General features: G+C 38.2%; 1 protein-coding gene across 1 annotated transcript in view; it reads left to right on the plus strand.

Annotated features, from left to right (window-relative positions):
- Nucleotides 1-13,187, plus strand: part of SLC6A11 (solute carrier family 6 member 11) — a 106,607-nt gene extending 93,420 nt beyond the window's left edge. The window contains exons 8-14 of the mRNA XM_026061167.1: nucleotides 1,231-1,355; nucleotides 2,935-3,047; nucleotides 4,224-4,361; nucleotides 9,112-9,214; nucleotides 10,401-10,501; nucleotides 11,865-12,035; nucleotides 13,035-13,187. Of these exons, the coding sequence (XP_025916952.1) occupies nucleotides 1,231-1,355; nucleotides 2,935-3,047; nucleotides 4,224-4,361; nucleotides 9,112-9,214; nucleotides 10,401-10,501; nucleotides 11,865-12,035; nucleotides 13,035-13,187 (904 nt within the window). The remainder of the gene's footprint in view (nucleotides 1-1,230; nucleotides 1,356-2,934; nucleotides 3,048-4,223; nucleotides 4,362-9,111; nucleotides 9,215-10,400; nucleotides 10,502-11,864; nucleotides 12,036-13,034) is intronic.
- Nucleotides 13,188-14,445: the final 1,258 nt, after the last annotated feature.

Consider the following 14,445-nt stretch of genomic DNA (forward strand, 5'->3'; position numbering starts at 1 on the left):
AAGGTTACAGTATAAAAAATACCAAATTAGAGAAGCAACAGTTACAGAGAGATTGCCTAAGAGGTTTTGCCTGAATATATGCCAGGACTTCAAAAATATGGATTAATTATGTCTCTGATTTTCAATAAGTCATTACAAAGCTGTGAGAAAGATGGGCATCGTGTTATCTGAGGCTGCAGATTCAGAACCTGTTAGATTCGTCAGGGTCAGTTCTTGCTTGCATGAAAACTTCCTTCAGAACTGGAGAAGGATGGGAATAAGCCAGGCTAGGTATAGGCTTGACAGAGCTACTGGCTTGCCTTGTGTTTCAGTGTTTTAGGATCCTAATTTACTTTCAGGCATCTAGGTTAGAGTATTACTTTCTCAAGTACGCAGCCATCTCTTGTAGCAGTCTTCAGAGACTGACTGTCATGATAAATCATACCTACCTCACCATTTGGCGAGGCTGAAGTACTTTTTGAAAGCAGGGTGAACAATGATGCTTCACTGAGCTCTGGGCAAAGATAGCACATTTCTCCAGAAGTATTTTCCCTTGGTTTTAAGTGATTTACTGTTGTGACACTTCCAATCTAGGCAGAGAAATATTACTTTGCCTTGGCCTTGTATTGCTCCTTGCCTGACATGTAAGATACATATGGCTGAGAGATCAGTGTCCATACACATTCCATCTTTGCCTACTTCTTAGGCTGCTAACTAGAGTGTGGATAGTGATTTTTGTTACCATGGCTTCTAAAAAAGGTTTGTTCCTAAAACAAATTGGGAACATATTCTGTATGCATGTGAATTGCCATTATATTATAACTGAAATAGAGTTAGCCAAGATCTGACCATAAGATTTTTTTCCAGCAAACAATTTATGACCATTTTTATACAGTTTATAAATGAGTTTATATCCTCTGGAGTACATTATTACAACTGCTATAGTAAAATTTTTCTTAAAATCATATTTATTAGGGCTCTGTTTGACTGCATTTTTCAAAGATTCTATTGAAAACAGAATCTTCTAATTCTATAGAAAAGTGAGTAGCAACAGGTTTCCAATTTGACTAGTCAAAAAACAAGAAAGGAAGCTCCTGACTGACTGATTTCTCTCAGGCATAAGATCATTTGGGAGCTTATTCAGTGCTTAATGTCTGTTCCTGCAGTCTGGGATTCTATTAGTCTTAAAACTCAGTATGTGAAGGAAACTTTCAGGAGATCAAATGTGGTGTTTTTTGTTTATGTTTTCAGAGACTGCATCATGCTCTGCTGCTTGAACAGTGGCACAAGCTTTGTTGCTGGTTTTGCTATCTTTTCAGTTCTTGGATTTATGGCTTATGAGCAAGGAGTGCCCATTGCAGAAGTCGCAGAATCAGGTAAGTTCCAAAAGCAATTTTCTGAGTTAACAAAAATGCCTCGAGGTTGTTGTCAGAATACTTAGTCTGTGCCACATCTTATAGATAAGTTGACATTCATTCAGACTGTTCTGCAGATATTTTTAGAAAAATTCCTCTTAAATACCTGTTACCTGACTCATTAGAGTAACTGCTGTAAGAAGAGTTCTTAACTATTTTTATGGTCACACATTTATGTGTGAATAACATTAATATTATTGTGCAAAACAGCAAAAATCAAAAAGTTACGGGTCTATTGTAATACCAGCTTACTTTAACTGAGCATCTAGCAGATTATTTAGCAGAGATATATTGCTCAGTTATGCTCACGGTGGGTTATATCCTCATGGAAAGAGCATTCAGTTTCCTTTAAATGAGACACACCAAAATCCACACAAATATTTGCTCCTTCTGAAAAAAGACATAGCTATTAAAGTAATGACAAACCATCTCTTCAGGAGAAATCTTTGAAAATCCATTGAAGTTTTGCTTTATTTATACTATCTAACTACAGACTGCTAACAGTCAGACTGCTGATGCCGTCTCCTAATGCTGTATGAGGGACATACACTGATACAGTCCGGTTAAGTATAGTAGTTCTTTTTTAAAGGCCAGAGCAGCACAAAGACCAAGTTCTACAAGAAATTTAGCATCCAACCATCACTTGGAGTTAGGCACCTAATGAAAGTTAATTGCTCTTTAATACCTTTGTGGGTGTAATATCTTTAAGTATCACTTAAAATTCAACAGAACAGAAAGAACAGGAGGGCTGCCCAGAAAGAAAAGAAGTATAATGCTGAATTGTTGAGAAGGAGAAATGGCTCTCATGAAGTCAGTCAAGGTTAACAAGAAAACTGAAAAGCAAGTAGAGCTTCCCTGATACTGTCATGGCAAATGCTTCTCTTTCCCTAAAGCCCCCAAGACAGGAAAACGTGAGCTGAGAGAAATGGTATTTTAGTAGATTTGAGAAGTTATCAATGCTGTTGCAAAAATGTTCTGTTAAAAAGATTTCTGTAAACATTCAGCCAATGAATTAATAAAAAATGTGCCAACAGCAGCAGCACTAAAAAATGTGGAGCACAGGTTTTGAACAAACCAGTAAGCATTTTGGCTTGCACCATGTACGGGTTCCAAGGTGCAGCTCTTGCTATGAAGCTCTTACCATTAGCTGCATTCTTGCACAAAATATAGATACATTACTGGTTTAGGGGGAAAAAAGAAGAAAATTTGAGAATATCTTAATAAGGCAGTCACAGAACCCACACATTATTTTTCATTCAGGTATATGAGTCTTGCTGTACCTCCACACAAAGAAACAGGAGAACATAAGGCACAGTGATATCTTACCTGAAATCTTGACCTTCAGACATTTAGAGAGGATGTAGGCAGAGTTGATGTGCCAAGTAAGTCCTCAGTACTAATTAGCCTCATCACCAAATATGTAGACTATTATAGAAATGTGCAGTTTGTCAAGATTTTTCAATCTTATATTTAGCTCTTCTCATATCTCATAAAAGAACAATCAAGTATAAAGTATTTCCTTTGTTTTCTTCCTTTTCAGGACCAGGACTTGCATTCATTGCTTACCCTAAAGCTGTTACCATGATGCCTCTTTCTCCTTTGTGGGCAGCTCTGTTCTTCATGATGCTCATATTCCTTGGATTAGATAGTCAGGTATGAAACAAACACAATTTAAATATTTTGTCAGATTCCCTAGCATTTATATATCAACGTCCTTAATGTTAACGGCACTTTAACCTGATGAAAGAATGAACCCTAACTGAATTCCTTACTTAAAACCATTCATTCAAATTCCTTCTTTTTAATTTTAGTTATGTGATCTTGGAGATTCCTTTATCATTTACTGCAAACACTGATTCAGCCTGAATATAGCTTTCATTATTAACATGGAAATCAGTGAGAACTTAAATATGGGTGGTTAAAATCCACAATTCAGTAAAATGCCAGCTTTTCCCCTTTTCCTGTTTTTAAAGCAATTTGCAAAGAATTTTGAAGCTGAATATCAGATAGTGATAATGTAAGTTCCTATGGTATCTTCATATTTCAAGTAGAAATACCCACATTTTCCTGGAAGGAAACCTGATCTAATACATTGAAAAAAAGTGTGAAAATTAGCAGTTCCTGAATTCTACTCGTGACTGTTTCAAAGAAGCAGTCCTTACATTGTCTACCTTGGGGCATTAATTTAGCTGCATATTTTAGAAACCTTGTTCCAGAGCCCTGAGTCAGAAGCTCAGGTCTCCTGTTTTTCTGGTGATCATTAAAGTTAGTGAGAATATTCCTTCCCTTCCCCATTACATGTACGTGGCTTGGACACTTAATGTCTTTGCTGAACTTCTCTCTTCTGTAAAATGGAGAGAACTCAGTGAACATCTCCAAGAAGCTGCTGAAGTTCATTACACAGTGCTCGACAGTGCAGAGCACTGCATATCGTTCCTCTGAGTGACAAAAGTGCAGGATGCTTAGAGTGAAGTTCTGCTGCAGTCCTATGAAAAGGTTTGTTCATCATTTAAGTCCCATTCAAGACGTATTTGAAAGATTTAACTTTTATGTTAGCTATCTGCTACAAGGCAAACTCTGAGATATTATTAGTGGATCCAACTATTTGAATTTGATGGTGGACTGCAAATCTATAGTTTGGGGCTTTTTAATTCTGAAATGATGTTCCGCTCAGTTTGAGCTTCTCCTTACAAAGTATCCTCAGGGATCATTCAGTCTATCTCTGTGATGAGAATACAGAAGGGTATTTGAAGTGTTTTGTAGCAAATCCAAATCCAGAGAGCAGATGAAACACATATTTTATTTGTACTTTCTTATCACTTTTTCTAGTTTGTGTGTGTCGAAAGCCTTGTGACAGCTGTTGTAGATATGTACCCAAAGATTTTCCGAAGGGGCTATAGAAGAGAACTGTTGATTCTCGGCCTTTCTATTGTGTCATACTTCATTGGCCTAATAATGTTAACTGAGGTAAGATGTTCTTTGTTGTATTACTGTAGACAAAAGGAAATGGGTGTCTGTTTATAAATCATGACAGACTCAAGCCATAGGCATATGTTTGGTGTAGACAAACTTCATTTTCAGGTATATCAGTACAAAATACTCGAGTGACTGTTCTCACCTATTGTGTAACATTTGAAATGCATCCTCAAATTTTCAGCTGAGCTTAAGATATATTTTAATCAAAACTACATAGCCAAGGAAATTCCATCTTCTCTGCACCAGCCAACCAGCTATACTGATCATGGTTTCTGTTCACTCACTCTAAGCAGATCAGTCTGAAAACAACTATGTTTTGGATGAATAGATCAATAAAGAAGATCAAGTAAAATGAAAACAGCAAACACTTCTCTTTTTTTCTTTCTTCTTCTTCTTCTTCTTTTTTTTTTTTTGCTTGCTGGGCCATTAGAGCCTGCCTGTACCAGCGGAAGAAGTGAAGAAAGAGTTGCATTTCTGAGAATCCATGGTATTAAATATCTGAGGAACGTATGTCTAAGGAAGCCTTGCAGTACTAACTGTGAAGGGCCGCTACGTGTCTCTGTTGTGCAGCAGCCTCAGGCAGGGTTTGCAATTGAAGCAGCCTCCCAGGGCTTCATCAACTAATCCGGGGTCACTTACACCACCTCCTTAAGATCCAGGGCCTTTAGACTGTGTGTTTTTCTAATTGCTTTGTTACTGGAAATGAGCAAATTTCGCTTAAAAAAAAAAGGCATCAGGTAATTGTAAACCTGTTATTCTCTCCTCAGTATGTGGGTTTTGGGAACAAATTCAAATAAATCAGCTAATTAGAATACTTTAGCTTTTGATACCCTTTGAAGGAAAGAATAACTAAAGATGGGGAGGAAAATGGAGAGCAGGATAAAATGAAACATGGATTTTCTCAGTGACAGTTCTTGTCAGACTAATCAGATGTCTTTTCTTGATAAAAGATCTGACATTCAATAGGAAGCAAATGCAGTTGAGTAGAAGTTTTATAAACTTCAGTGAAGAATTTGAAAAGGCACCACAAAAAAAATTAGTTACATTCAAAAGAAGAGGATTAGTATAAGTAGTTGGACACAGGGGATATGATAACTTATAGTGTTAAATGAAGCAGTGGCTGGAATGAGATTCTTAGTGAAGTTATACAGAGAGCACTCACGATAGCAATTTTATTAATATTTGTAGTTGGCTTGCTATGGAAACAAGGCATATGTAACCAAAGGCTACATGCAACTATCTCTCTGTCTATGCATTCTTTCATTTTAGCTTTTGAACCTCTTGGCAGGTTTCAATCAATTTAGCAGAAAAAATATTCAAAGATAGGAAGTTCCTACACTTTTCATGAAAGCTGGCAGCCAGATATAGAAGTCCTAGAAGTGTCCTGACTGGTGGAAAGAATGAAATATGATTTTAGTCTTTGTTAAACACCACTGAATTCACAAAAAAATGGCCTAAAGACTGCATCAAGTATAAGGGCTCACAATCATCTATAAAACAAAAGTCCAAATCAGGCTTCATTAATTCTGATGTTCCTGGGTTACAGAAGAAGGCATATTGGCAGGGAAGGACTGTGTGATTGCAGTGCTAAAGATGGGATAGACTGTAGTAGCACAAGGTATAAGGCCATCCATATGGGAATAGTAAACATTCCTATTAGGCTCTGAAAACAAGAAGGAAAGAGAAGTATTTGGATGTGAAACTGTGCACTAACCATGTGGTGTAGACATAAAATATGTTTCTGAGATGCTTCAGGAGAAGTATTTTCAGTTGAAAGATGGGAATAGTCCCATGACTGTACCAGTAAGATTCCCTATGCAATACCAGAAATTATTCTGGCTACTTATATTCAGAAAGATAACAGACTGGAACAAGATGCAAAACATGAGCAAAGAGGATGATCCTAGGAGTGCAGAGCTTGTTTTACCAGAGACCAGCAAAATTATGAAAATATTAGCAAAGGCATATGATTGCTCTTTATAAGCACATCATCAAGGTAACGTGGGGTATAAACATGAACTATTTATGCAAAAAGAAAGGCTCCTTCTCCCCCATACCCAACGCAGGGGGTACAAGCTGGCCATGAATTATTACAGGCTGAAAATTAAGAAGGGATTTCTAGGATTTTTTTCCATGAACAATAGTTATAACTGTTTTTATATTGGAACTCAGGCAGTCAGTGAGTTAATGAACGCTGTTATGCATCACAGTTCCCTGTGAGAACAGAGGAGTTGATGCTGGTTGATTAAGAATTTCTTCCAGATGTGTCTTATAAGTTGGGACTTGAAACATAGCAGCCTTACAGAGACTAATTTGCCTATAGCCATTCTTACTCTTAGTAAGATAGATTATCTTTGCTATGTAAAATGGGGAGATTTTTAAACAATTCCTCCCCCAGTGCAAGTGTTGAGCACTGCAGTGAGAGATATATTATCCAGCCGTACAGGCTGAAATGGATGTAAGCATGAAAAAAGAGGAGGAAGCAAGTTCTCCCAAGTGACAGGTGATTTTTGCAGGAGATTTGCAGAAGTACTTACCTTACCTTGTATCAAAGGTAAGGTTGGTTGGTTGATCTCTAAGCTACCATTTTTCTCAGATATTTGCTGCGCCTCACAGTGAGCTCTTTGTAGTGTGAGACTTTGGGAAGTAGTCAACTGGCAGAGTAGGCACCACAAACTAAAAGTAATGTAGCTAATAATCAACAAAGTGTCTCCATTAGGAGCAAAAAGAATTTCACTTAATGCAAAAACTTTGATTTCAACATTAGCATTCTGGCCTGGGAGGGCTGCCATGCCACAATTCTTGTGCTATAACTTTTTGTTTGAATGGCAATCAAATCCAAGGGAAACACTGACACTCAGAAATCCTTTTTTCTCAGGTTTGCTGGAGAATCGTAAGTTGTTAGTGAGCAAAGTGGCTTATTTACATCATCAGCTAGGCAATGTAAAGAACTGTGATCCCATGCTCAGATGACATTAGTGGACAAGACCCCATTTTGTGGTACTTCTGTAAGGTATCAAAGCTTTATGCATGAGTGAGATTTCCAAGCGTAAATATATATCCCAGATCTGCCTTAATCCTCTCTTGCATTTCTAAGTATATATTCCTGGAATTTTGTCAGGCTTTTTTTTATTCATAAAAGATATTTTTTCCTTCCAGGAAAACTTTTTCATTCAGACATATGGTCATTTCATAACTTTACAGCAGAAGTGTTGTCAAATGGCTGCTTGGACATTGATGCAGTTCTATATACAATTACTTTAGAACATTCATGTGTGGAACAAGATTTAGACAGGATTTTGAGTTTGTAGAGTCCATCTTTATTTTCACTTAGTTAATGCAGAGAAGAAAAGGGAAATCCTAGGGGTTGGCTTTTTGGTTCAGTTTTCGTTACAGTTTAAGGCTCTCTTTCATTTGCAGAAAACTGTCTCAGATGTAATGGATCGTATGTATTACCCAAATAGCATTACATTTCAGTTGGAGAGGCGATCTCAAGTCCTTGTTTCCTTTACATAGTGTCCTGCAAAGAGAGAAATCTTAGGATTCCTGTTTATTGAAATGATCTTCTTCTGTGAATCTTCTTCTCATTATTTGAATAATAAATGCATATGTGATAAGAGATTAAGTATTTTGCATGCAGAATGGTATAATATTAGTATAATGCTATTAGTGAGGTTTTCCATAATGTTATTAATCAGACTTGATTATAGTTTGTCTTCTCATCTTACCTAGAGGCAGAGGAGCTAGAAAGCCAGCCAGTTTTCCAAACAGTTCAGACTGTTGTAAGCAAGAGAAAAATTACAGAAAAAGAAGGAAAGAATTGTGTCTTTGGTAGATGTGGCAATTGAAATATGTGAGTTGTAGTCAAACAGTAAGTAAGTGAGGAAGTAAAATTATGTCTGGGTTTAGCATATTTACCTGTTATCATACTGGTTTGACCTGTGACATCACTGGATGCAGAAAATTACAGGATCATTGATAGTATAGTGTGCATTGGAATCCATTGCGTGGATTCCATGTTAACATAGGACCTTGCTTGGTTTTCGTTGCTCTCCTTTTTGGACGTGCATAGGTTGCTATTTTAAAGCCATTCAGAGAATAATTTTTGACTTGCTAGGAAAACACTAAAGAAAAAAGCTTGCTTGGAGTCATGGTGATTACTGTTTCATTTTCTATCAAATAATAATGACTCACATAAGTAATTCAGCTGAACATTTGTGAGTTATATTCAAACTTTATAGGTCAATGTACTCATTTTACAGGGCCGTATGCCATTGGGTAATGATTCTAGTGGCTATCAGTTATGCTTTCCTTCCCAGGATTTAACTAATACTTTTACATATTAGTGGAACAGACATTAGAAAAAAAACCTGCATATTCATGTGCAGATCAGAAGCACTTGCCCGATGAGGTAACAAATGAAGTTGAAAAAGGTACAGAGGTGGGGGAACATTTTGCAAACAAGTCAAATGTAGTGCCCCATCATTTCAGGTTCAGCTGGATTCACCTGGCATAGAGGGTGGTCTTAGGTGGTATGGAAAAAAAGATCCTTCACAATAAGAAATCACTGAAAAATGAAAATCCTTTGTTCCAGAAGGAACTGATTTTGGGAGGAAGATTGTCAGGGAACCAATAGATTGACTGTCTAATTAAATCCATATTTCTATGAAATATTGCCACCAGTGCCAACACACTATTTTGGTTTTGTTTTGTTTTTTCTTTTTCTGTTCTTGTCTTTCAGGGTGGGATGTACGTCTTTCAGTTATTTGACTCTTATGCAGCTAGTGGCATGTGCCTTCTTTTTGTTGCCATATTTGAATGTGTCTGCATAGGCTGGGTTTATGGTGAGTTGCTGAAAATTGCTGTGGTTTTGAGTTTTTATGTGAGTTTTCTATCTGTGCAAAAGCAAAGTCCTTGCGCCCTCATGGAGTGGGGCCCGCAGAGCTTTACTCCCTCACAAACCCCACTAAAAGTCAGGAAGGCCCTTCTGCACTCCAGTTAACAAGAACAATAGAATTGATTCCTTTCTTGCTGCTTGCAGGGACTGACCTCCACCTTTCTCCATCAGGGTGGTCCTTAGTTAGCTGCCTTAACAAGCAGGAGTGGCAAGAAGTTTTCCTTCTCCTACAAGTGTCTGTGTAGGGTTAGTTCCCTTCCACTCCTGATACTCACAGATAAATCCAGGGGATTTGGAATTAATGCCTCATTAACACAAAAGGGGCGTAGTAGTGTTCCCAGCTCTGCTGTTTCGGCAAAGTCAGGAGAAAAGCACTACAATGCTAGGTATGTTCATACACAAGCATCTCTTTCCATGCAAAAGAATGAAAATTTTGCTTTGTAAAATGCACGTGTCCCCAGCTGTCTAGGGATTCACACATGAGCTTGAAGCATATTTACTCTTTAACTGGGCCTGCTCAGACTGCTATTGACCAGAAGCCATTTGTGTTTGACAGCTCACCCATTCCTACTCTCTGTTCATTCACATTGGGCAGATACAGATATAGCCACAACTTCCAGTATGACATTCTCTGGCCTCAGTCTCCCAGGATTAGGAAACACACTGAATATGTTACCCTTTCATCTCTTGGAATAAGCTCTTTGGGTTCTGTTGTCCTGCACTTTTCTGCCCTGGGCTCTGATTAAGAACAGATGGCTGAAACGGTTCCCACACACAGCCTGCTACCCACCCTTCTGGTAGACATTCTCACGCCCCAGGAATGGATGTCTGATCCATTCCACTCCTAAACAGATCCTGAACTATTTTACCCTAATGTACAAGGTTTAAAACTCCAGTGAATCAAGAACCAGTTTATGAATGAATAAGACATCCCTGCTCCAAGAGCAGCAATCTCTGCCACAAGTATGAGCAGGTGACAGAGAGATGTATGTGTGAGGGAAAGGGATAACAGCTTCGGTCTTTGCAGCTCTGTCAGAGCCTTCATTTTTCTCTTTTCTATTTTAAATACTGACCTGTATAACCTCTTGCACACACATTCTACATCTGCTTTTGCTTTGTTTTTTTTTGTACAGGTAGCAATCGCTTTTATGATAACATTGAAGATATGATTGGGTACAAACCACTGTCATTGATTAAATGGTGCTGGATGGTCTTAACTCCAGGTATTTGTGCAGTAAGTATAGAATATCTGAATAACTTGTCTTAGACATACATAGGGTTTTCTGCACAGATTTTTAGAAGTTTGCAACAACAGTTGAGAAAAAAGCCTATTGATTTGTAGTATATGTTTTAATTCAGAAACACTCTGTAGGATCTGTAAAAATTTGTGGAATGTATGTGTTCTGTGAATTATGAGAAATCCTAGTATATACAGTAATGGGAAAAAATAAACTTGGGGACTTAAATGAACATTTGCCAATACAATGGAGGCTCTTCTTCACTGCATTGCCAGTACCCCTTGTATCTACCCAGCAGAACTCAAGTTCCTCCAGACTCCTGTTGCTTTCCTTGACACTCTAGCCTCCTATTTTCTGCTCTCTCTTTGGGTGACTAGATGTTTCTCAGAGGAGATTGGACATTCTTTCTTCTGGCTGAAGTAGCTGAAGAGGCCAAAGGCACATCTCATATGCAAGAAGGAGGGATTGGAATTTGCCCTACCAGGAGCTGGCAGTACTGGTAGCAGTACAGATTGAGCAGTGCTCTCTCTGGCAATCTGTTGTGGCTGTGTAACAGAGACAAAATTACAAAAAGAGCATGAGTAAACTGTAGCCCATAAATTTTATCCACAAGTCCTCAAGGATTAGATACTAAAACCTTCCAGTTGTCTAACATGTAAATGATAGCAAGGTACAAAAGCAGAGATATTGGGGCACCTGGAGATCCAGGTACCCTTGAGCTCTGCCACTGATTCTGCTTGAAAGCTTGGGAAAATTTTTGACTCACTTTCCCCAACTCTGAAATGAAATTAATATCACTTGTTCTTGTACAGTGTCACTTTTGAGTAAGTAGTAACCTTTTCTATATTACATAAATTTAAATGATACAAACTGCTTAATTAGACACCTGTCAGATTTAGACATATATTTGAGCTTTTGTGAGGATGAAAGATCTGGCATGTAGAACTGCAGATACAGACAGTGGATTAAGGCAATTTTGAAAATTTTGTCTTTCCTTTCTCATAGTGACAGGTTGGAGAGTACCCAGCTTGTGTCACCTAATCACAGCTGGCTTTCCATAGCAAAACTTAATCTTTCCCGCCCAGGTACAGTTTGCCATCAAAGTGCAGGTTTTATCGTCAGCAAGAGGAAAATAGGATTTAAACTTGAAAGGTGGTTCATTTCTGTGGAAGGAACTGAGACACGTTATTTCAGCTGGACATAAAAGAGGATATTGCTGTGTTTTTTCCTCTGACTTCAAAGCTTACCACTACTTTCCATCTTTAAGGAGACTGGCCTTGCCTATACTAATAATCATTTTCCTGTTACATAGACAGTGTTGTTTCAAATACTGCTAATACACTTCTCTGTTTATTTCAGGGAATCTTCATCTTTTTCCTGGTGAAATATAAGCCTTTGAAATATAACAACGTATATACATACCCTGACTGGGGCTACGGCATAGGGTGGATGATGGCTCTCTCCTCCATGATCTGTATCCCCTTGTGGATCTGCATTAAGCTGTGGAAGGCAGAAGGCACTTTTATAGAGGTGAGATATATTCTCAGATTAAGGATACTGAAAAAGGAAGTGGGGAGTATGAATCCATCTGCATGAGATTAAGCACAGTCTAATCAAAAAAAACCAATGCTCTTCTAAGGTAGGATCCACATACCTGTTCCAGTGGTATTTGAATCACAGCTGGGGGTAGGCCTTTCAGTCACTGGTGGATTTTCCTCCATGAGCTGGATACGGTTTTCCTGATTACAGTTATCTGAGTGAGAAGTAGAAGGAAAAAGGCAAAATGAAGCGTCCACAATATAGTTTTATCAGTATGTTTAAAAAAGGAAGTTTTCTACAAATCTCAACATTCAATGTTCCCTTAATGTGCCCCTCAATCTTAATCCATCTCTACAAGGAAATAGCGCTTGTTCATAGAACCTTGCTTTGCGCTGCCTTGTCGACTGAAGCACTGCAGACGTGTCATTCTCTATGCAAGAACGATGAGAGAATTTTTTTAATTACAGTTGGGAGCTGCCCAGGAAGCCAACTTCCTGCGACACCTCTGCTCCCCAAGCTGTAAGCAGCAACATTGATACTGATGTTATTTCTAGAGAAGAGAAAGTTCTCAGCTGAACTAACACACACATGTTTTTCTTCTGTTCTTTATAGTAGTTTAACACACCTTGCCAGTCTCTTGTGTATTTCTTTTTCTCAGTGCATATACTTTGGCTATGTCATGAGAAGCAAAAGGCACCCATATACCAGGACTTAGCTGGTGCATTGTGCAGAGTTACTTCATGGAAGTGAATGTTACTCTAAATCAGTATGAAAAATACACTTTGACTTTGCCTTCCTCTTCATTCTCTAGCCTTTGGTCTGGTGTGATGTGAAACGAACGGTGCGGCATGCAGTTTTATTGATGGAACTAACAGGGAAATGGGACAAACAGACGTGAAGGAGAAGACGATTTTGCAGTCAATCTGTGTAAGAAATGTGTGTCTGTGAGCAAGAAAAAGATAATGATTTCCACTTTCTCCAATTTTCTAGAAATTCAGGAAGTTGATTATACCTAGCTCAGATCTGAAAATGAGAGGGAAACTTGGAGGAGGAGCCTACATTGCAGCAATAAATGACTGCGACACCAAACTGAAAGGAGATGGCACCATTTCAGCCATTACAGAAAAGGAGACACATTTCTGAAAGAACTATCTTTTTGGCTTTTTTCTTTTTTGTATAAATAAATAAATAAATAAATTCACTTAATTATAGAGGCTGGCTTGTTTTGCACAAAATTTTATTAACCAGTTAATTTTGAAGTGAACATTGTATACTTGTTTAAAAGTGATTTTTTAAATTACTATATAAGTAATGATTATGTAAAAGAAAAAGAAATAGTATTGTATGGTATGTTAGTGATGATTTCTTGTAATATGGTGATTTCAGTAAATGTTTTTTTAGAAGTTAGAGGGACCTGTATAATGTGCTGTAAAACTTTTCTACTTAGATTTTTGGCAGGTGTGATGTTGTATAGATATATGCATTCTAATCTGTAAGCATTTCAGACCATTTCAGCTTTTAATGTATGTATATAAAGGGGACCAGAATGTCCTTTTGTTCATATTGGAAGAAATCATGGGGGGAGAGAGGGGATCACTTGTAGCTGCTGTTAAGTATCACTGTCTGAATGTGGGCTGTATCCAAAGTCCACTGAAATCAATGGAAGCCGTTCCTATTTGGGACAGTGGCTTTTGCATCGGGCTGTGTGATTCAGCCTTTCACCTGGGCTAGGGCAGCGGCAAGACTGAGTTGCACACCTAACAAAGCTCTTTTTTCAGGGCAAGTTTTGTGAAGCTGACGGAAAGTACCACCTCAGCTGATATTATCGCCTTCCCTCCACCCTCCATCTGCTTCCAACAGGTCTAAAAATGTGGTGGAATGGGCCCACTTCTGAGTCACTGTTTTTCTGGAGATGGGATAGAGAATTTCTTTAAGAGCTGTGAATTTTACAGTTCTTGTAAGTTAATGGTCTCTAAGTTCACATGTACTGCTTCAAGAGACCTCTGAAGCTTTTTCATTTTCTTTGGTCTCTGGGTGGCCAGTGCTTCATTTTGGTTTACTTTTTGCATCCCCTAGAGTGAAATGTATTTGTCTACGGTTGCGCAACAGGAGGAGATCGAGGTTACATTATGAACTGGAGATGTTTTGAGGAAAAAAGAACAGATATAGAGCTCTGCAAATACCTCGACCTGTCTGTCTCTTCCTCTGCCTGTTTGCCAGTCTGTCTACCTGTTTATCTATTGATTCCCTTCAAAAGAAATCAAGGATCTTGTAATGACAGTGTGTAGCACTAATACAGCTTTTTTCAGCTCCAAGGTGCTTTCTAGATACTCTCAGATTAGGCACTAATTCTTCTACCCCAAATGGCATACAGACTTGCACTGAGGTCAGAATAGGAGTT

Source organism: Apteryx rowi, unplaced genomic scaffold (assembly GCF_003343035.1).
Source record: "Apteryx rowi isolate R43461 unplaced genomic scaffold, aptRow1 scaffold_177, whole genome shotgun sequence".
Taxonomy (NCBI): Eukaryota; Metazoa; Chordata; class Aves; order Apterygiformes; family Apterygidae; genus Apteryx; species Apteryx rowi.